Source organism: Sminthopsis crassicaudata, chromosome 6 (genome assembly GCF_048593235.1).
Source record: "Sminthopsis crassicaudata isolate SCR6 chromosome 6, ASM4859323v1, whole genome shotgun sequence".
Lineage (NCBI taxonomy): Eukaryota > Metazoa > Chordata > Mammalia > Dasyuromorphia > Dasyuridae > Sminthopsis > Sminthopsis crassicaudata.
Window position 1 is genome coordinate 17,124,653 of NC_133622.1, and position 23,364 is coordinate 17,148,016.

The 23,364-nt window shown below is 37.9% G+C and overlaps 1 protein-coding gene across 1 annotated transcript in view; it reads left to right on the top strand.

The window, feature by feature from the left end:
• The window catches only part of LOC141545780 (sodium-dependent phosphate transport protein 2B-like), a 32,524-nt gene that overhangs the window by 6,657 nt on the left and 2,503 nt on the right, over window positions 1–23,364 (top strand). Inside the window, exons 2-10 of the mRNA XM_074273039.1 lie at window positions 3,250–3,378; window positions 3,659–3,802; window positions 4,975–5,086; window positions 11,807–12,002; window positions 12,763–12,858; window positions 13,106–13,226; window positions 19,320–19,487; window positions 21,997–22,113; window positions 22,206–22,330. Coding sequence (XP_074129140.1) covers window positions 3,250–3,378; window positions 3,659–3,802; window positions 4,975–5,086; window positions 11,807–12,002; window positions 12,763–12,858; window positions 13,106–13,226; window positions 19,320–19,487; window positions 21,997–22,113; window positions 22,206–22,330 — 1,208 coding nt within the window. The remainder of the gene's footprint in view (window positions 1–3,249; window positions 3,379–3,658; window positions 3,803–4,974; window positions 5,087–11,806; window positions 12,003–12,762; window positions 12,859–13,105; window positions 13,227–19,319; window positions 19,488–21,996; window positions 22,114–22,205; window positions 22,331–23,364) is intronic.

The window sequence follows — 23,364 nt, forward strand, 5'->3', positions numbered from 1 at the left end:
TCTGTTCTTGAAGTTTAGTAACACTCCACTGACACTAATGCATTATTGGTGGAGTTGTAAACTGATCAAACCATTCTGGGTAGCAATTTGGAACTATGCCCAAAGGGCTATAAAACTGTGTGTATAATTTGATCCAATAATACCATATACTAGCTCTGTATTCTAAGGATTTTTTTTCCCCCTGAGGCTGGGGTTAAGTGACTTGCCCAGGGTCACACAGCCAGGAAGTGTTAAGTGTCTGAGATCAGATTTGAACTCGGGTCCTCCTGAAATCAAGGCTGGTGCTCTATCCACTGCGCCACCTAGCTGCCCCTCCAAGTATTTTTTTAAGGGAAAAGGATTTTTTTTTTTCCCTTTTCCACTCCACTTGAGTAATTTTTTTTTTCCAATTGCATATAAATATACATGCAACATTCACTTTTCAACATTCACTTTTCAACATTCACTGTGATAAGATTTTGTGGTCCATATTTTTCCCTCCCTTTCCTCCCCATCCCCCAATCAGCAAGCAATCTGATCTAAATTATACATGTCCAATCATGCTAAATATATTTATCATGTTATGAAAGAAAAATCAGAACAAATACAAACACAAGGAAAAAAACAAAAAACAAAATGAAAATAGTATGCTTCAGTCTGCATTCAGGCTCCACAGATCTTTCCTGGACATAGGTAAAATTTTCCATTGTGAATCTTTTGGAATTGTCTTGGATCACTGTATTAAGTGAGAAGAGCTAGCTGATCATCACGCCATGTTGCTTTTACTCTGTACAACGATCTCCTGGTTTTGTTCACTTCACTCAGCATCAGTTCATATATGTTTTTCCAGGTTTTTCTGAAGTCTGTCTCCTCATCATTTCTCATAGCAAAATCACATTCCATTCCATTCATATATCACAATTTGTTCAGCCATTCCCCAGGCGACGTGCATCCCTTCGATTTCCAATTCTGTCCCACTACAAAAAGAACTGCTATTACTATTTTTGTACACGTGACTCCTTTTCCCTTTTTAATGATCTCTTTGAGATACAGACCTAGTAGTGGTATATGGCCAGTTTTGTAGCCTTTGGGATATACTTCCAAATTGTGGTGGCTTAAAGACGAATTTCATTATCACCATTGTCAACATCAAATATGATTGATTAAATGTATCTGTGCTTATGACTGTGTGCTCAGGATGCTCCAAAGCAAGTGAGAGTGAGGTGAATCTTATCCTGGGGACAGTGGCAGCTCCACAAAGTCAGTAGGGGATGGGCAAATGCATAGCGTGGGAGTGTCAGATGGGCCGACCTTCTGGCAAATGGTGGGAACCCAAAAGCTCTGTCTAGCACTCTAACTCATGAATTTCTGGGAATCATCATTTCTGAAGTGGGGAAGGAGATGCACAAGCACCTTCACTCCTCCCCTCCATGAACAGTACAAAGGGTTGTATTGTTCTACACTGACTAGAATGCTGGACCTGGAATCACAAATACTGAGTTTGAGTAGGACTCGGACACTTCCTAGCTTGTCAATCAGGTGCTCGCAGCCTCAGTTTCCTTAGCTGTAAAATGAATAATAGTAGCACCTGTCTCACAAGATTCATGTGAGGATGAAATGAGATGGAAGATGTGAAATGTTCTGCCAGTTTCAAAGCACTCTGGGCACTTTGGCTCTTCCATTAATTACTTCTTCCTTCTTCCATTCTCTTCCTCTCATGTTCCCGGGCAGCATTTCCCGTTTGGGTATATTTTTCATCCCATTAGATTATAACTTGTGAGGGTTATCTCTACAGGTCCCCAGCCTCTGGGACAGTGCATTCTGCCCAGCTGGCTTGGAAAAAAGTGGTAATTGATTAAATAAATGAATGAATGATTATTATCTTCCCTGACTGTTGAACTGGGTCTTTGGAAGGCAAGTGTGGCTTATGGACAAGGCAGAAAGGCAGAAAGGTGGATAATGGGAGCAGGGATATTTGGGGCCAAAAGAATCTTTAGAAAAGCAAAACTGTCATTTTTATTGTGAAGCCCAAGACCCCAATGACCCCTAATGCCCTTCTGGAGAGCACTAAGTGCTCTGGCTGGTCATTATCTGGGACCCCTCTACCTGCAACTGACTGCTCCTATTATCTGCTCCACTTAGCAAGCCAGTGGGTCAGCTAAGAAAGCCTGCTTTGCTTATGGCTCCTCATCCCCTCCAGACCTCAATTTGTTTGGTGCCAAAAAGCTCCACCAATGTGGCTTTTTTAAAGAAAGGGGTGGGGCAAATCTGGAGACCACTTCAAGTTAATGGCTCCTTCTTCAAACGCAGTTTCTAATTCATCCCTCAAACTGACAACCCCAGCCTGCCTTCTCCTGGCTAGAAAGAGATGGGACATGATTGCACAAAGTGCCAGTTCATCTATATGTGTGAGTGTGTGTGTGTGTGTGTGTATGTGTGAGTGTGTGTGTATGTGTGAGTGTATGTGAGTGTATGTGTGAGTGTGTGTATGTGTGTGTATGTGTGTGTATGTGTGAGTGTGTGTATGTGTGTGTATGTGTGTGTATGTGTGTGTATGTGTGAGTGTGTGTGTATGTGTGAGTGTGTGTGTATGTGTGAGTGTGTGTGTATGTGTGAGTGTGTGTGTATGTGTGTGTATGTGTGTGTGTATGTGTGAGTGTGTGTGTGTATGTGTGTATGTGTGTGTATGTGTGTATGTGTGAGTGTGTGTGTATGTGTGAGTGTGTGTATGTGTGTGTATGTGTGAGTGTGTGTGTATGTGTGAGTGTGTGTGTATGTGTGAGTGTATGTGTGTGTATGTGTGAGTGTATGTGTGTGTATGTGTGAGTGTATGTGTGTGTATGTGAGTGTGTGTATGTGTGAGTGTGTGTATGTGTGTGTATGTGTGAGTGTGTGTATGTGTGTGTATGTGTGTATGTGTGAGTGTGTATATGTGTGTGTATGTGTGTGTGTATGTGTGAGTGTGTGTATGTGTGTGTATGTGTGAGTGTGTGTATGTGTGTGTATGTGTGAGTGTGTGTATGTGTGTGTATGTGTGTGTGTATGTGAGTGTGTGTGTGTGTGAGTGTGTGTATGTGTGAGTGTGTGTGTGTGAGTGTGTGTGTGTGAGTGAGTGTGTGTGTGTGTATCTGCATAGGAGGAAGCCATACACACATGCCTACAATAAATGAGGCAATATTTGTATAATGCTTAGCACAGGGGCTGCTGTTTAATAACACAGTAGGTAGTCAATAAATGCTTTTTCCCCTTCCCAATTTTTTTTTTCCCCAGAGACAGAATCTACAGGGAAAATAAATGCTACCTGTAAAGGGATCTTAAAATTGATTTCACTACTGCTATTACTCTACTTATTTGTATGTTCCTTGGACATTCTCAGCAGCGCTTTCCAGCTGGTTGGAGGTATGAGAAGCGATATCAGAAAGGGGCAGAGGTTTATGGGTAGCTTTCTTTCTTTTAATTGATCTGGTTCAGCATATAGCCAATCAACAAGCAATGTCCCTTCTTTTAAATTATGAGGGGTCTCACCTTTTCATCCATTCCAGAAACATGGATGCCTCTTGGTTCATACTTTCCCTCCTTCCCTCATCTCCCCTCCCCAGCACCAATGCTTATTTATTTATTTAATGATTTATATTATTTATTGTGTTTTAAAAATAAATACACTTCTGTGTCTTTGTAGGGAAAGCTGCTGGGATGCTTTTCTATGGTGGTTCAATAATTTACAACCCCATAGCCGGCCTGATGATCGGTGTCCTGGTGACAGTCATGGTGCAAAGTTCCAGTACTTCTACATCCATCATTGTCAGCATGGTGTCCTCTTCACGTGAGTTAGCCCTGACCCCTCCATCCTCCAGCCTTGATGGTTAGGCAAGCCTGGGCAACATCCAAAGGATTTCATTCCAAATTATAGACTCATGTCATTATTCAGGCTCTGCTCGGGCCTTTGATCTTTGTCTTCCTGTTTTTTCATGGTTCCATCAGGTTGAATCCGTCTCTGATACCTATCCTATGTCCCGTACTTGTTCTCTCGTGGTGGAGTTAGAAAATTTGGCCCTAGCAGAACAGGGCTGCGTGTTGTTGGCTGAAATCTTTAATACTCCTTGCTGGAATTGAAGAGTGATAATCTTAGAGCAGGTCTGTTTTAAGAGAAGGCAGCTCAGTGAGGACTCCTTTCTCTTCTTCCCCCCCCCCCCAGTCTGCTATTTAACCCACATGAGTCTGAGTCAATGTGTTGGATGTACAGTTTGAGTGCATTTCTTTTTCTGCCAGAGATAATTCAGACCAGATCCTTTTAAATTGCTTCTTTATTTTTCAAGTGGGCTTGAATTGGAGCAGATCTCTCCAGATCCCAGGACTGGCTCATCCCCTACCCACATGTCAGTTTTCTCTCTAGTTCAAGGGACAGATGTGGACAAATGTGGGGTCCGAAAGTAAGCTTCTCTGGAGTATGGTTATGCAGGAGAGAAGAGGATGAATAATTCCCTGAGAACACAGAATTCTAAGTTGCTGAAATAGGAAGAGACAATCTGGGGATAGAGCTATTGCCACAGCCACCATTAAAGAATGATCATCTCTCTTTCTCCCCCCAAGCATTGCTGCCATTGGTCTAATTTTCTTGTTATGGGAAAACCCCCAGTTACTCTGCCATAGTTATAGTTTGGGGCCCTTGGTCTCAGATGTAGTGTAGGAGATCTTCAGGTAAAGACTGGATAATTGACTGGTTGAGGGCCTTATAGAATGTATTCTATTCTTGGTTCTGGCTGACTCCATAACCTTCTCAAATTTTTAAATAATTTAATTTAATTTATTTTTAAAAATTAATTCAATGATCAATTTAATTAATATTATTATTGATAATTATTAATTAATAAAATTAATTTAATTTAATTTAATTAAAAAAAAATATATATATATACTCTTTGACTTGTTTAAGCATTTTTTTCTGTGAATTTCCATATTTTTTTCTTCCTCATTTACCTTTTTTCCGTTTGACAGTGTTGTCAGTAAAAGCTGCAATTCCAATTGTCATGGGAGCCAATATTGGGACTTCAGTCACCAATACAATGGTGGCCCTCATGCAGGCTGGAGACAGGGATGAATTTCGAAGGTAGGAAGCTTGTCTCACTTGGTTGCTAGCCATGTTGTTTCCATCATTGTCATAACCATCTTTGATTTAAAGTAGAGAACCTTCACATGGCCCCAGAGATCTCTTTTCCCTCTTCCAATGGACCTTGTTCAAATGCAGATTGACTCATTAACCATAAATTATCAGTTGACAATGGTTTTTATTTTTAGTACAACGCATTCTCTTTTAACATTTCGTTCTTCTAGACTCATAAAAAGCAAAACATATTCTAGGACTCTGGTCTGGTCTGGGAATAGGTAAGAGGTCATTGGGGGTGGTAATAGTGCTGAATAACAAAGGGAATCTTTGTTTCCCTTGTGAAGGGAATATCATCAATATTTAATTTTCTGAACTGAGTAAGTTAGAAAACTTGTTCATCTTTAGAATCAGGAATTGACCTTAGTTAAACTGAGACCTGTTGAAGACCTTTGCTTAAAATGGCTTAAAAAGGCATCCTGGACCACCTCCAGTCATCCTGATCTATATCTGGCCACAGGACCCAGGCAGGCTCTGGAGAGGAAAATGAGGCAGGTGATCTAGTATGGCCCTCCCTCACATCAGTCCAATTTACTTGCATGTCATAGCATCATCTCCCTGAAATCATGGTCTTTTTTTGAGAACAAAGAACAACCAACAATTGTAATTAGGAATGACACTGAGACAGATTCTGGTGGGGAAACTCAGATGGGAATTTATGTTGTGAAATTGCACTGTTTCTTGATAGTAAATGCCATACCTTGTCTCTTAATGAATAGAAGAGTGTTAGTAGAAGATAACTAGATACATACATGCTGTGGACAACCTGTGTCATTGGGCCTTCTCTCTGTCATATTTAACATGCTTTGTCTCTTGTTCATCTAGTTCTACTTCTGCCTGTGAGTCACAAACACTACAAAACTAAATAGCATTCTTCTAGGGTAAATGCCCAGCAAATCATTGGTGCTTTATCTATCCCAATAATATTTTTCCCCCCTTGGGGGACCTTGTTTCTGCTAAGGGTTATTTGGATATTTATATAATTCACAAGCCATGCAAAATTATCAACTTAAAAACTCAAGCAGTGGGAGGGTATTGTACCTGGTTTTTAGCTCATCATCTGCTTGCAGTTGCTTTGGCAGGGCCAAATAATTTCCCAAGTCTTATTACCCCTGGACTGGATATTTCTCACCCCTGCAATAGATTCACATTGTGAGTCTATTAATTGGAATCAAGAGAATTTCTATGAGATGCCTCTTTTTAGTATGTCACTTCCCTATAGTTCCCACATTTTATCAAAATCAAGTGGAAGTTAATGCCTCTTTATCAGACATCAAGAAAATAATAAAACATGGCATATAATAAGATAGAGGATGTTGGACTGAAGGGTTAAAATTGCCGAATTTCCCCTCAAAACTCTTCTACAAAATAGCCATGGAAAACACATCAAATTGTATCTAGTAGAAAAGCTGACAAAATCATAGTGAGTCATTATTCCAGCCAGGAAAGCTTGAAGAAAAAGAGAGAATCAGAGGTCTATGACACTGCGGTGGGGGTTGGCTGGGAGAATGAAGCAGCACTGACTGTAGGCCTTCCTAGCAATACTAGGAGCTGTAATTACCCAGGCATGGTAAACGGAATGAGCATCTGATCAGAAAGAGAGTCTAGGGAACCCCTTTGCTAACACTGGACACAGAATCTAGCTCCATTGGGAGTTTTGTCTCCCATTACCCAATTCCAGGTTTCAATTCAAGGACAGAAAGGAATAATCTCAGTCACTATACCTGGGACCAGAATGCAGACCAGGAGAAAAAATGACTAGATTTCTCTCTGTCACACCACTTTGGAAACACTGAAAATCCTACAAACCCTAGATAGAGCTTTAGAAATTCCTGTCATCCCTCTCCCATTGAGGTCAGTGGAGTCCAACTCTAAAATAAATCCAAAGTCAAGAAACAGGCTGAAAAAAATAAGCAAATAACTAAAAAATGTGACTATCAAAAGCTAATGTTATAGGGGAGGATTCTGGGAAGATAGCGGAGTGGGCCAGTAAATGTCAAGCTCTTCAGATATCTCCCATAAACAGAACTAATATACATTTAGGGTGAACATACTCACATTGGGAATGGTTTAAATAGGCAATACTACATATATATCATGAAGTATAGCGCCTTCCAAAATTTATAAAAGAAGAGGGAAGGAGGGATGGGCAAAAGGAGATGCAAAGGGCTGGTAAGAAGATAAGGAAGAATCTATGGGTGGGAGATTATAGAAAGGCAAGGTAAGGAGCAGAATTAAAGTAGGACAGTTAGAGAAAGAAGAGATATACATAAATACTACAACAAGGATCTGGCATAGACTTTATTAGAAAAAAAAAGTATGGCTAATAATCATTGATCTAAGATAAAGTCAGACTTACAGATTCAAGCAAGAAAGTAATCTACATTATATGTCAGTCATATTTACATTGTTTTAGATGCATCTTTATGTATGGGTAAATGCATATGGGTCTGTGGATGAGTGTGAATATATATGTGAATATATTTGGGGATGTGGGTGTGTTCCTGTATGTATGTATATATCAATTAAATATATCTGTGCTTAACTATAGTATAAGCTTTGGGGTGAACATACATTGGGAATGGTTTAAATAGGCAATACTACATGTATATCATGAAGTATAGCGGTTTCCAAAATTTATAAAATAAGAGGGAAGGAGGGATGGACAAAAGGAGATGCAAGGGATGAGGTAAGAAGACAAGGAAGGATCTATGGGTGGGAGGAGACAAAGATATAGAAAGGCAAGGTAAGGAGCAGAATTAAAGTAAAACAGAGAAAGAAGTGATATACACAAATATTATAACAAGGATCAGGCATAGGCTTTATTAGAAAAAAATATGGCTAATAATTATTGATTTTAGACAAAGTCAGACTTACAGATTCAAGCAAGAGATTAATCTACATTATATGTCAGCCATATTTACATTGTTTTAGATGCATGTTTATGTATGGGTAAATGCATATTTGTATATATGTTTCTGAGTATATATGTAGACGTGCATGCATGTTGTTCTATGTATGTGTTAATATAGATATGTGTATAAGTGTGTGGGTCTTTTATTGTGGCAGGATAGCTCAAACGACTTCAAAGAAGGCAATCATTTGAAAAAATTTACAAGTAATATCTTAACAAATGCAGATTAAACTGAAGCCCAACAAGAATTTATAGAAGCATTAAAGCAATTTTTTAAAGTGAAAAATGATTTCAAAAATCAATTAAGGGGAGCAGAAAAATTGGGAAATGAAAAGAAGAGCAATACAAGAAAATATGGAAAGAGAATGAATAGTTTGGTAAAAAGGTTATAAAAACTCACTGAAAAAAAATAAGTTTTAAAAAATGAGAATGGATCAAATGGAAGTTGGTGCTTCTGTCAGATATCAAGAAAATAATAAAACATGGAACATAAAGGGAATGGAATATTATTCCTCTAAAAATTGATGAACAAGCTGATTTTAGAAAGACCTAGAAAGATTTACATGTACTGATGCTAAGCGAAACAAGCAGAACCAGGAATACACTGATGATCAACTATGAAAGACTTGATTCTTTTCAGTGGTTCAGTGATCCAAGACAATCCCGATAGACTTTGGATAGAAAATGCCATCTGCATCCAGAAAAAGAAGTATGGAGATTGAATATAAATCAACACAAGCTATGTTCATGCCTTTTTTGTTTTGTTTTGTTTTTTCCTCTTTCCCAAGGTTTTCCCCTTTTGTTCTGATTTTTCTCTCTCCACATGATTCATAAAGCATTATCCATTAAAAATAAATAAATAAGAAAAAATAAGAAAGCAGTAAAACAAACAAAAGAATTTTAAAAATAGAAGGAAAGGTAAAATGTCTCAAAGGAAAAACACTTGTCCTAAAATAGGTTGAGGAAAGATAATTTAAGATAAATAATTTTGTAAAATTGGCAGAAGTGACCAATAAACTCACAGTTTCTAGCAACTTAAGGTCAGAATGGGAGGGTATGACAGACATAAAGGGTAATATCATAAGCAAATTAGGGGAGCACATAAAAATTTGCTTGTCAGATCTATACATAAAAGGAAGAATTTATGGCCAAAAAAGAGGTGAGATAAGGATCATGGAATGTATGATAAATATTTTTGATTTTTTTTCCCCACAAACAAAACCAAAATTAGAAGGAAAGCAGGAAATTGGGAGAAAAAATTGTTTACAGAAAGTTTCTTTGATACAGACTTTGTTTCTCAAATATATAGGGCACTGAGCCACATTTATAAATATAAGAGTTATTCCCCAAATGATAAATGATCATAAGATATGAACATGTAGATTTCAAAACAAGAAATCAAAGCTATCAATAGTCTTACAAAAATGTTTTAAGTCATTATTGATTAGAGAGATACAAATGGAAACAATTTCCTCTTTTTCTATTTTTTTCTCTCATGGTTTTTGCATTTTGTTCTGATCTTTCTCTCCCAATATGATTCACAAGGAAATATATATAAAAACAGAAGAATGTACATGCATAACCCTTCCCCCCAAATATTGTTTTTACCTTTACCTGGGGAAAATATAAAAAAAAACCCTAATGTGTCATTGGTAGAATTGTGAATTGATCCCACTGTTCTGGAGAACAGTTTGCAACTATGCCAAAAAAAACTATAAAAATTGCATGCCCTTTGACCCAGCAACGATGCTTCGATATACATAAATCTCTAAGAGAATACAAAAAGAAAAAGGAACAAGACTCATAAGTACAAAAATATTTATAGTAGCTTTTTTTATTGTGCCAATAATTGGAAACTGAAGGGATGCCCATCAGTTGGGAAATAGCTAATTAAGTTGTGACATATGATTATAATGGAAACTATTGGAGTATAAAAAATCAGGGAGGAGACAATTTCAGAAAAAATCTGGGAAGACATATGAATTGATGTAAAATGAAATGAAAAGAATCAAAATGTACACAGTAGCAACAATATTGTAATGATGAGTAACTGTGAAAGACTTAGTTATTCTGATCAATTTTGTGATTCATGATGATCAGCAGGCTGATTTTAGAAAGGCCTGGAGAGACTTACATGAGCTGATGTCAAGTGAAGTGACTAGAACCAAGAGAACATTGTACATAGCAACAAGATTATGTGATAATCAACGCTGATGGATCTGGCTAATTTCAACAATGAGGTGATTGGGGCCAGTTCTAACAGAGTTGTGATGGAAAGAGCCTATGAGGATTGAACATAATATTTTCATCTTTGTTGTTATTGATGTTTGCTGGCTTGTTTTTTTCTTTCTCATTTTTCCCATTCTTGATCTGATTTTTTTTTTGGTGCAGCATGATAAATGTGGAAATATGTTTAGAAGAATTGTACATGTTTAACCTATACTGGATCACTTGCTGTCTTAAGTGGGGAGAGAGGGAGAAAAATTTGGAACACAAAGTTTTGCAACGGTGAATGTTGAAAACTATTTTTGCATATATTTTGAAAAATAAAAAAGCTATTATAAAAGAAAGGGATAAAACAACCACAAAAACAAATTATGATTCATAACAATTCTAAAAGATTCATGATGAAAAAATGCAATCCACCTTTAGAGCAAGCACTGTTTGATTCTAAGAGCAAATTGAAGCATATTTCGTTCCTTTTTTTCTTCTTGTTGCTGTTATACAATATGGCAAATGTAGAAATATATTTTGCATTACTTCATGTGTATAATGGTTAATATTATTTCTTGCCTTTTCAATTCATGAGGTAGAGGGAAGAGAAAAAAGAATTTGGAAATAAAAATTTTATTATTTTATTTATTTATTTTTATATCTTTTTATTTACAAATCATACACATGGATAATTTTTCAACATTGGCCCTTGCAAAACTTTCTGTTCCACCTTTTCCCCTCCTTCCCCTTACCCCTCCTCAAGATGGCAGATAGTCCAATACATGTTAAATATGTTAAAGTATATGTTAAATATATGTGTATAATAATAATAATAATGTATGTGTATACATATTTATACAGTTATCTTGCTACACAAGAAAAATCAGATCTAGAAAGAAAGAAAAAAAACCTGAGAAGGAAAACAAAAATGCAAGCAAACAATAACAAAAAGAGTGCAAATTCTGTGTTGTGGTCCACACTCATTTCCCATAGTTCTCTCTCTGGGTGTAGCTGATTTTCTTCTTTGCTGAACTGATTTGAATCATCTCATTGTTGAAGAGAGCCACATCCATCAGAGTTGATCATCGTATAATCTTGTTATTGTGGGGTGTAATGATCTCCTGGTTCTGCTTAGGAAATGAAAAATATTTTTAAAAAGTAGTTAAAATATTAGTATTGGGTGAAACATGAAAATGAATTAGACTTCAAAATGTAAACCAAAATGATCATGAAAGAGTAGAAGGAATGAGCATTTATTAAGCATCTACTATGGTGCTTAATTTGCAAATATTATCTCATTACAGTCCTGTGAGAATGGCTGATTATTATTCTAATCTTTTATAGCTGAGGAAACTGAAGTTAATTGACTTGAGATGGTAATAGAATCAGGAGGTGTCTAAGACTATGTTTAAACTCAGAGCTTTTTAACTTTAGATGGAGAACCCTCTCCTGTGTCTCTCTTTATATAATAACTATATGACATTCTAGAGTAACTGCTTCATCCTTTTCTCTTTCTTTGGGTTTTCTTCTTGCTCCAGGGCTTTTGCAGGAGCTACTGTCCACGACTTCTTTAACTGGCTGTCGGTGCTGGTGCTGCTGCCCCTGGAGGTGGCCACAGACTACCTCCTCAGTGTCAGTCGTATAGTAATTAACTACTTTCACATCAACAGTGGAGAAGATGCTCCGGACCTGCTGAAAGTCATCACCAAGCCCTTAACAAAACTCATCATCCAGGTGGTTATCAAGACTCTCTTATTTTAAGTCTGAGCCAATAAGAGGGTAAAGTAGCACCTGTGATCCAACTGGTTCTCTTGGAAGGGGAGTTAACAGTTGTCTCTTTTCCTAAGTTGTTGGCCCTAATAGGATGCTTCTCACCCTTGTATCTTTCTCATTTCATTGTGTAGGTGAATGGAGCTAAGAAGCAAGCACTAGCTTGCTTCAAGCACCAAGTTTTGTTTCTTACCACCATTGTGGCCAAAGGAGAGACTCATCTGGTCTGCTATTTTGTACCTGATGATTCTGGGTTTTTTTGTTTGTTTTTTGTTTTGTTTTGTTTTGTTTTGTTTTGTTTTGTTTTGTTTTGTTTTGTTTTGTTTTTTATCTTGACCCAACAGTATTGGCTTTCAGTAGGTCAATATTTTGGCAGCTAGACCCTCAGATCAGGTCAAGCTATTTTCCAAGGGATGCCTCCTGCCAGAAGCAATCAAGCAAAAAGCATTTATTAAATCCTTATCATGGGCCAGGTATTGAGGAAGACAAAAAAAGATCCCCACTGATAAGGTGGTGGTGTACTGGGACCTCTAGAATGGGGCAAAAGAGTCTATTGGGCTGAGATGAGGAAAGGTTACATGTGTAAATGTGGTCTTCTGGAAATGAGGCCTGTTTTTTTTTTTCTTATATATTGGAACCTCTAGGAGAGTAACTAATTTTTAAGTCACAAATCATAGCTGAAGAACAGGCTAACTCTTTTTCTCATATCTGTTGTTTCTCTCAGCTGGATAAAAAAGTCATATTTGAAATTGCTGCAGGAAATGAGGCAGCAAAAATCAAAAGCTTGGTAAAGATTTGGTGTAAAACTTCAAAAAATGTGGTAAGTATCAGAAAATGATTCAAAGGACATAGGTGGGGGCCTGAGAATCTTCCATTCCTCCTGTGATTTTGAGGGATTACAATTGTTATTGGTGTTCTATAAATTTAGTGTCCTGGAGTAAAGGGAAAATGAGGTAGAGAAGAGGGTAAAAGTGGGGACATGTCTTCAGTGCTGTAAATTGTATCTTCACATAGAAAACCACCTTTATTAACAGGTATTCTTTTTCCTTCTGTATGATGTCACGTAGTCTTTAAGCAACGTTACTGTAGCCTTCCGAGAAAATTGTTCCTCTCCTACTTTATGCTGGACCGAAGGGAACTTGACCTGGACACTCCACAACGTAACACATAAAAAGAACATTGAAAAATGTGAGTAGAAAATTGGCTGGAAATTCATCTTTCCTGAATTTATAACTCCATGCTCCTTTTTTGCTAGGAGAACAAATGCAGGACAAAAAAAGTCTTGGGTAAATAAGTGCCATGAAATAGAGCTATAGGAGTCTGGGGAAGATTTAACAGTCATCAGCATAGTTCAGACTGCTCACTTTCTGTATTTACTCCTCCTCTTCCATCAGTCATTGATAGCAAGATAGTCCTTGATATGACAATTGACTGTTGGCCAAAAAGACAGCTCTGTAAAAGGAGTATTGAAAGTAGTATCCCTTATCTTCAACATAGAGAAGAGCTAATCCAATTCCACTTGATCAATGATGGACAGAATCAGCTACATCCAGAGAAGGAACACTGGGAAATGAGTGTAAACTGTTAGCATTTTTTGTTTTTCTCCCCAGATTATTTTTACCTTCCTAATACAATCCTTCCTTTGCAACAACAACAACAACAACAAAATTTGGTTCTGCACATATATATTGTACCTAGGATATACTATAAGATATTTAATATGTATAGGAATGCCTGCCATCTAGGGGAGGGAGTAGAGGGAAGGAGGGGAAAAACTCGGAACAGAAGGGAGTACAAGGGATAATGTTGTAAAAAAAATTACTTATGCATATGTACTGTCAAAAAATGTTATAATTATAAAATTAATTTTAAAAAAAAGTAGTATCCTAGGGGAGGAGAAGGTGGCTAGGACTACTTTAAGGAATAACTAATCTTCTCTTTAACTGATGCAAATGAACATTTAATGTACAGGAGGCAGGGCAAAGAGCTCCAAAAAATCCTCATTGCATTTGTCTGATCTTCTCTGTAACACTGGTCCAGACTGACCTCTGAGGCATTTGGAAGTTCTGACCCAAGTCTAAAACAAGTCAGACAGCTCTTAGGAATATAGTTTGGAGGCAGGGATAAGTCAACTTTCACATGGAGTTCTTATATACACTGGAGTCATTGAGGCAATGTCCTCTGAGACCCAGGTTGGCCTCTGAGACCCAAGCCATCTTTGTTCATATGGATCCCAGATATTTGCAGGACATTGCTCTGACTTTCTGACAATAATCCTGACGTTCAAAGGGCCCTGAGAATTCATCTCCCCAATACTTTAGCTCCTTGCATGGGTGTATTAACTTGCCTGCCTGAAGGGAAATATTATCCCCATTTTATAAAACATGGTTCTCAAAGTGCAGTCCAGAAACTCCTGGGGGTCTTTGAAATCCTTTTGGAGGAGCTACAAGTTTATTTCGAATGTGGTAAATATCTCTAAATAGAACCCATATAAACAAAAAGTCTTTGGACAGCTCCTCCATTATTTTTAATGGCATGAAGATACTGAGAACAGAAGCTTGAGAATCAGCTATAAAAGAGAAATGAGATCCATAAGGTCATCTCACTAGTTAATGGCAGACTGCTTGCTAGGATGTTCTTTGCATCACACCCCACTGACTCCTAGATACCATTCCTAGCTTGAGTGACATGTATGAAGACTAGTGCTGTTCCTTCTAGTATTAAATTCTGACATTTACTGGCTTTTCTTCTCTTAGGGAGTTAGCTCTCCATTGCTGGATTTATTTTAGTCTCTGAATAGGGGATACTCTAGGGAGTTTCATTAACTCTTTGGTTTTGCTAGGATAAAATCCATAAAATTTCCTGTATTCCAAGTTTAATCCATTGGTTAAGCATATTTTGGGACTTTGCATTTCATGGAAATCAGGGAGATTTATGAAAGACTGTGACTGAGTCTTGGTCCTTAGGATACAAAAGATTTTTTCTTGAGAGGCAGGATCAGTAAGCATATCCATGTGCATGATAGAAATAGAAAAAGACAGATTTGAATTTCAGATTCCATATTACAGTAGAAAGAACCTGAATTTTAAAAGTCAGAGTAATCTGAATTCAATTTTCAACTCTGTTGCCTGATATACATGTGACTGTGGGCAAGTCACTTAAATTCTTCTTGGGTCTTGATTTTCTTATCTCTAAAATGAGTGGGCTGGAGATGGCCTCTCTTGTCTCTTCCAGCAATAAAATTCTGCTTCTATAGGTCCAAGAGTCGAATTAAAATATATTCTGCTATGTACCAAAATGTCTAGTTTACTGCTAGGGAGTAATTTAGACACTGAGGCTCAAACATAGCTCCATCAAATTGAACGTTTTTCCTCATAGTGGATGGTGCTTTGGACCCAGAATTCTGTATTAGTGTCCCAATTTTTTGCATAAATATAAATTTATATATAAAATTATATATAATATAATATACATGATAATATATAAAATATAAATAAATATAAATTTTAAAAATAAAATTTATAATTTTCCTTTTCTGTCATATTAGCCAATCTGATAGATGTGGGGTGGCACCTCAAGAATGGTTTTAATTTGCGTTGTTCTAATCAATAGTAATTTCGAGCATTTTTTCATGACTATAGATAGCTTTGATTTCTTTATCCACAAGTGGCCTGTTCATATCCTTTTGACCATTTATTAATTGGGGAAAGTTCTTTATATATTTTAGAACTGAGTGATTTATCAGAAACACTGGCTGTAAATTTTTTTTCTCCAGCTTTCTACTTCCCTTTTAATCTTGGCTACATTGGTTTTGTTTGTGCAAAACCTTTTTAATGTAATGTCCATTTTGAATTTCATAATGTTCTCTAGTGCTTTTTTGGCCATAAATTTTTCCCTTATAAATCTAAGGTCTTTTTTTATATATTTGAAAAATGAGGCTTGTTACAAAGATTTTTACTTTAAATGTCTCCCCCTCCAGTTTTCTATTTTTCTTCTAATTTTGGTTGCATTAGTTTTGCTTGTGCAAAACCTTTTAAATTTAATATAATCAAATTTACCCATTTGATATTAATTTTCTCTGTTTTTTGTTGTTTTGAAATTCTTCCTTTCTCCATAGATATGTAACAGGTAAACTATTCCTTGCTCTCCTAATTTGCTTATGCACCCTTGATGTCTAAATCATGTACCTATTTAATATCTTGGTGTATGGTGTGAGATTGCTTACTACCTACTTTCTGCCATAATATTTTCCCAGTTTTTCCATCAATTTTTCTCAGATAATGAGTTTTTGTCCCAGAAACTGGGGTTTTTAGATTGTGGCATGTATGAAATCTAGTGCTGTTCAAATACTAGGTTACTCTGGTCATTTGTTATGTGTGTCATGTACCTAATTTATTCCACTTTTCTGCCATTTTATTTATTAGCTGTTATCAGATTGTTTTGATGATTAGTGCTATATAATATAGTAAATATTTAGTATTGATAGACCATCTTCCATCATATATTTTTCCATTAATTCTCTTGATATTTTTTACCTTTTTTTTCCCCAAATGAATTTTGTTGTTTTTTCTTAACTCTATAAAATAATTTTTCACAGTTTGGCATGACATTGAATAAACAAATTAATTTAGGTAGAATTGTTATTTTAATTATATTGACTCAATTCACCAATCCATGTATCCATCCCTTTCTGACATGTGTGAAGAGATTCCTAGAAGAGTAGTTTTGCATTTCCTAATCAATAGTTATTTAGAAAAATTTTTATGACTACAGATGGTTTTAATTTCTTCATTGTAAAATTATCTGTTTATATTCTTTGACCATTTCTCAATTGGAGAATTATTTGTATTCTTATAAATTTTTGACTCAGTTCTTTATATATTTTAGACCTGAGTTATTTATTAGAAATTCTGGTTGTAAAAATTTTTTCTCCAGCTTTTTGTTTCCCTTTTAATCTTGGCTATGTTGATTTTGTTTGTGCAAAACCTTTTTAATTTAATGTAATCAAAGTTGTCCATTTTGCATTTTATAATGTTCTCTAGTGCTTCTTTGGCCATAAATTCTTCCCTTCTCCAAAAAATCTGATGGGTAAACTATCCCTTACTCTTCTAATTTGCTTATCATATCTGAGAGTGTAAGATATTTAATATCTCTGCCTTTCTATACTTCAGTGTGAGGTTTTTGATGCCCTACTGCCCTCCTCTTTTATTCTCCCAGAGAATGAGCCTGTGAGAACTCGGGGGCTTGTGGGAAAATACTTCAACCAATGAACTTGCTCCTCTTAAAGGTACAAACTCCTTTAAACATGTAAACTCCCCCCCAAACTCCTTTCAAAGGTGTGAACTCTGAGCTAGAGAATTATTTAGACAACCTGAGTTATCACCTTGTAATCCTAACACTGGCCTATGCTCCCCTTTTACCTGAGTGAAACCTTCAAAATTGCTTTGAGATGAAAACTTGTTTCATCCCATCTTTTTGTTGTTTTTGTTTGCCATTCCAGAATTCATTTTGAGGTATTATTTCATGGTTGTCTGGAGGAGAATTTGGGAGAGTTAAAATGATTTTGTGCCTCATTTTGCTATCTTGACTTCCAGAGGTCAAGGGTACTTCTGTATTTTGTAGATCTTAAAGTACTATATAAGTGTTAACCTATTTATTTGAATTGTCATATTTTCAAGAAACATTTGACTCAAAGTACAGAGGAGACCCTGAATGAGCCAATGATAAAGCCCCTAATGAACTGACATAATTTGCAACTCTCAACCTTTAGTCAACTCTCAGTGGGTCCTTGAAGCTAAGTCATCTACAAGATAGTCAGCACCAGACTGAGAAATTGTGTAGCTGTGATCTTTCAGATAAGCAAAGATATCCTACTTCCATGATCCAGCAGTTTTCAAAGAAGGGATGAGGTCTTCTGTACATCCTCTTTTCTCTTGTTCCCCCCCCCCTTTTTTTTGAGGCTGGGGTTAAGTGACTTGCCCAGGGTCACACAGCTAGGAAGTGTTAAGTGTCTGATTCCAGATTTGAACCCAGGCCCTCCTGAATTCAGGGCTGGTGCTCTATCCACTGCGCCACCTAGCTGCCCCTGTTCCCCCTTTTATTGTCTCTTCCCATGTCTTCTTTCATTTGGGGGGGGGAGATTGCCTTTTTCTCCTCTCCTGTAATTTCCCTTTTTCACCATAATCCTAAAATACCCAAGACTGCATTAGTGGGTTCCTTTGTACACTGTGTAGAGCAGAGGTTCTCAAACTACTGCCCTCGGGCCAGATACAGCCTGCTGAGGATGTTAATGAGACCTGCTGGGTTATGGCAAATGGGCTGAGGGATGGAGACAGAGTGTGAGTTTTTGTTTTTACTATAGTCCCGCCCTCCCACAGTCTGAAGGACAGTGAACTGGCCCCCTAGTTAAAAAGTCTGAGGACCACTGGTGTAGAGGATACCCAACATGCAAGTGCCCTCCTATGTCTTCTAATAAAATAAGTTACTGCTCAAGTCTTTTGGGGTAGAGAATAAAAGTTGTTGGTGATTGTTATTATTATTCTGTTACATCGCATTTTCAGTTTACAAACTACTTTATTATTTGTATATTATCTGTATTCAGTATACAAAACACTCTATTACTATATATTGTATTTCCAATACAGGTAAACTAAAGTAACAAACAAGTAATATAAACTCAGGCAATGGATATTCCTGGAAAGGGGTAAATGCCATCTATGATGCAAAGATCATAAAATATTAGAGCAGGAAACCTGACATTCAGATAAGGGAAGAAACCCACCCCTGTCAACAGAAATAACACCAGAGAGCAGAAACAAGATTCCAACCCAGAATTCAATCTTCCAATCCACTGCTCTTTCCACTGTGTTATAATGGGTATACAGAAATTTAGCTCTCATTTAACTCCCACACCTTTACATTTCAAGGCATTTTAGGGAATAAAAGTTGACTTCTCACAAAAGGGTGGGGAACTCTTACTCTAAATCAGAGTTTCAGGGTTAAATGTTATTTGGATTTAATCTAAATTCCATTAGTAAGATTTCTCTTGACTCTATCATCTTTTTCTGAATTAGAATCATTTTATATAAGGCACAGTGCTTTACGTGACATCATGTACCCAGTTCAGGTGAGGAGGAGGAGGAGGAAGAAAAAGATGATTGGGTTATGAGGAAATGCTTGGGAGAGAAACACAGCTAAGCCCTAGAAGAGTCAATGTCAACTTCAAGGAAGGTTCTCATAGTTTGAACTTCTCTTGATAAGTGATGATTCTTGTTCCTGCAGGTAAACACTTATTTGTGAATGTCGACCTGTCAGATTCAGGCATTGGACTCATCCTTCTTTCCCTCTCCTTGTTGGTCCTGTGCACCTGCTTGATCTTGATTGTCAAGATCCTGAACTCTATGCTCAAGGGACGAGTTGCTGCAGTAATTAAGAAAACCATCAATACAGGTAATCACTTCAGCCTCCCTGGGCCTTTCTATAGGTAGAGTCCTAATGAAAGTCCTTTTTTCACTTGCTAGCTCTCCTCCCATGGTGCTCCCTGAGATCCACATGGAGCCCACCTATCTGGAGGCAAGAACTCTAGATGACCCAGTCCCTGCTTGGATTTTCTTCTGATCGACAGTCCTAGAAATGCATGTCATCTCCTTTATTTTGAATTTGTATTATTGTGCTAGAAATGTTCCTGAGCCCAACACAAGGCTCATGGCTGTGATGTTATGTCCTGAATAAGAAAGAGCTGAACCTGGAGCGTCTGGTTTAGTTGTCCAGAGAGACTGAGGAAAATAGGAATTAGCCTCTACCATATTTCTTACAGACTCTTTGTAAGATAATTCCCTTTAGGAGGCTAAAATGGTAATGAAGAGAGGAAGCATGATATGGTGGATAGAGAGCTGATCTATATAAGGCAGAAAAATATTGAGTTCAAGTTCTATTTTTGACCCATACTGTCTGTGTGACCAACTCCCTTAATCTTTTAAGCATTCTAGACAATTCTTCAGGACCATGTGACAGAGAATTTGCCGACTTGCACTGGTGAGAGTTTCCCCACCTGAGGGTCTCCTATCACAAAGAAATCACAGCACACATCCCTTTCTCTATCCCCTAGTAAACCAGAGAGCTCTAGAGTTGGCAGATTCCTTACAGACATCAATGCATTCATTCCTCTGAGGTGGCCACATGAACACTGGTATTCCCATTTGAAAGATGTTCAATGATTCTCCATGGTTACTAAAGCCAAGGAGGATTGGCCCCTAGGTCATTCTCACGGCCAAGTCCATCCTTCTTGGTCAGACACTCATTAGCTGTGTAATCTCGGACAAGTCATTTACACCTATGAACTTTGTGGTGCAATAGAAAAATAGAGCATTCAATTTGGATTCAGAGAGCCTGGATTCAAATCTGCCTCTTTGCAAAAGTAAATGGAGGTCTCTGGTCCTCTACTTTTCCTCCTTTAAGTCTGAAGATTCTATGATCTAATAAAAAAGAAAGAAAGAAAGAAAGACTATGTAAACAAAAATAAAATCATCCATGTAGCATTCCTGATAAGGTCACTGTAAATACTAAAGGGCTGGCCAGGGAAGATAGTGCCAAGCTGCTCCTTCTCCCTCCTGCCTCATATGTAGACACAGAAGAAAAATGTCCAAGGAAAAGGAAATAAGTGGGCAGAGCATGGCTGTGGTGGCTATCGCTGACCATCTAAAGTAATCAGTTATTCTTATCAAAGTTATAAAAATAGTTATTATTAAATGATCAAAATTATTATTAATAAAATCATAAATAGCCAATTATTGTTAATAAAATCATAAAAATAAAGTTATTATTAATAAAAGCACAAGCAATCAGTTATTATTAATAAAATCATAAAAATAATCAACGTTATTCTTAGGGAAGAAGAGAGTTTATAGGCTGAGCATACAAGATAGTACAATGGTTAGAACTGCGGGACTGAGAGTCCAAGTCTCAGATACTTACTATCTGGATGGTGTTCAGCAAGTCATTGTATATTTCTCTATTTTCGCTTTCTTACCTCCTAGGGTGGTTGTGAGCATCAAATGAGAAAATGTTTGCAAAGTGTGTAGAGCAGTGTTTGGTATATGGTAGAAACTTAATAAAGTGTGATTCTCTCTTCCCCCCTTCCCTACCTCTCACCAAGGAGAGAATTAACAACCTGTAGCCATTCTTATTGATCCATTAATTACATTTTTTTGCTCCCTCCCAAGTTCTGTTTCCCACATCTTACATCTCAGGGAAGACCTGGATATTTCTTAATTAAAGCCCTTTTGGCTTCAGCTCATTTCATCATCCACTGCCCCTGCTCTCCCACCTTTCCCAATTAGGTTGTCGTGAAATAAGATATTGATGGAACGTGGGAAACGTGAGTTACTCCAACTCCTTTCTCTCACTTGGCAAGGAAGTTAAGATGCAGACCTGGACATCTTGAGTTGATCTAGAACCCAGCTGTGGGAACAATGGAGAACATGAAAGGGGATTAGGATTTATAATATGCCTACTAGGTGCTGGGCACTGTGCTAAGTGCTTCTTAAAAACATTATTTCATTTATGCAAAGAAAAGTAAAAATAAAAGTCATTTTTATTTTTTTGGGGGGGTGTTAAGTGACTTATCTAGGGTTACACAGCTAGGAAGTGTTAAGTGTCTAAGGCCCGATTTGAACTCGGGTCCTCCTGACTTGAGACCTGGAGCTCTATCCCCTACCACCTAGCTGCCCCATAAAAGTCACTTTTAGAACATTGGCTAGAGCTCCTGAGGACTCCTTTCCCAGTAACCTCCTCCCTGACTGCCTGTGAACTATTTCTGCTAGAAGCTTTGGAATGGGTTTGTAATAAAAGGACTGTTTCTGGATGGATGTTGGAGTGATCTATTGCATGAGACAGGAAATTCTCCTGTTGACCAGGATGATTACCCAAATGATGCCTTTTTTGTCTCCTCTTCCTGCAGATTTCCCCTTCCCCTTTGCCTGGCTGGCAGGCTACCTGGCCATCCTTGTTGGAGCTGGGATGACCTTTATTGTACAGAGCAGCTCTGTGTTCACCTCGACAATCACTCCTCTGGTTGGTGAGTTTTTTCCTTTGCCCTCCATTCATATGCTGTTGCCTCCATTTTTGCATGTGGTTCTGCCACGGTCATTCATTCATTTTTTTCTTTAGGCATCGGAGTGATCAGCCTGGAGAGAGCGTACCCCCTGACCCTGGGCTCCAACATCGGCACCACCACCACGGCCATCCTGGCTGCTCTGGCCAGCCCTGGAAACACTTTGGAAAATTCCCTCCAGGTCAGAATGCACAGTCGGGACCTTCTGCTCTTTCCTCAGCTTCCCACTCCATCCTTCCCATAAGCACCCTGGGGTCTTTTTTGAAAGATCCTCCATATCCCAAAGGGACTCACTGCCGAGGTGACTTGGGGGCTAGAACCATCCCTAACTCTTATTCTCAGGAGCTGAATTTCCTAAGTAATGACCAGATATCTTCAGTTTGTGTCTTAATAAACAAATGAGGGTGGTGACATGTAGAGAGCCAGAACTTTGGAGAAGAGTAGGAACAAAGTGCTAACTCAGTGGAATTGATAAGACAGTGGTTATCTAGCTTAGCATGGTGAGTAATAGTTCTCTAAATTCAGTATGATTGATTTATTCCTACAACAAGATATTAACTCAGTGGAATTAAGATAATGATTCTCTAGTTTACATGTACGTAGTACTTAGTATAGTTTTACAAGTTAACACCTTGCTTCAAGTATACTTCTCCAAAGTTCTGGCTCTCTACAGTGAAGTTTCATCTCACGTCTCCTACTCGTTCCCTGTCCCCCACATAGATTGGTATGGATAACTTCCCTCTTTGCCCTCCTCTGAGTCCGAAAACGAGAAAAGGTGGAAACAATGTCTGACTTGTTTGAAGTTGTGAATTTGAATCTCAGCTGTTACTTGCTAGGTGACTGGTATAGATCCAAGCTCTGTGTGCAGGGCAGGGAGAGGCGACCTTTGGTTTCCTGGGGGAGGGAAGCTTTGAGGGATTCTGAGGATCCCTTCAGGCAGAAAGCTGGAGGAAAGGCATTCTGAGAGGAGGAAGGTGGGGAACAAAGGTCCCGGGAATATGGCAAGTGAAGAGCATCTTTTTAGATTCCAGTGAAGCTGGCATGGTGATGATGGCAGGGATAGTGGTAGTATGAATGATGAGGATGGGATTGTTAGATGCTGGATGGTTAGAAGCAGCTGAGGTGATGCTAAAAAAAAGGCAAGGGAGGATCAGGTTCTAGAGGGATCTGAGAACTGAACCAAGGATTTTGCTTTTATCCTTCATACATTAGGAA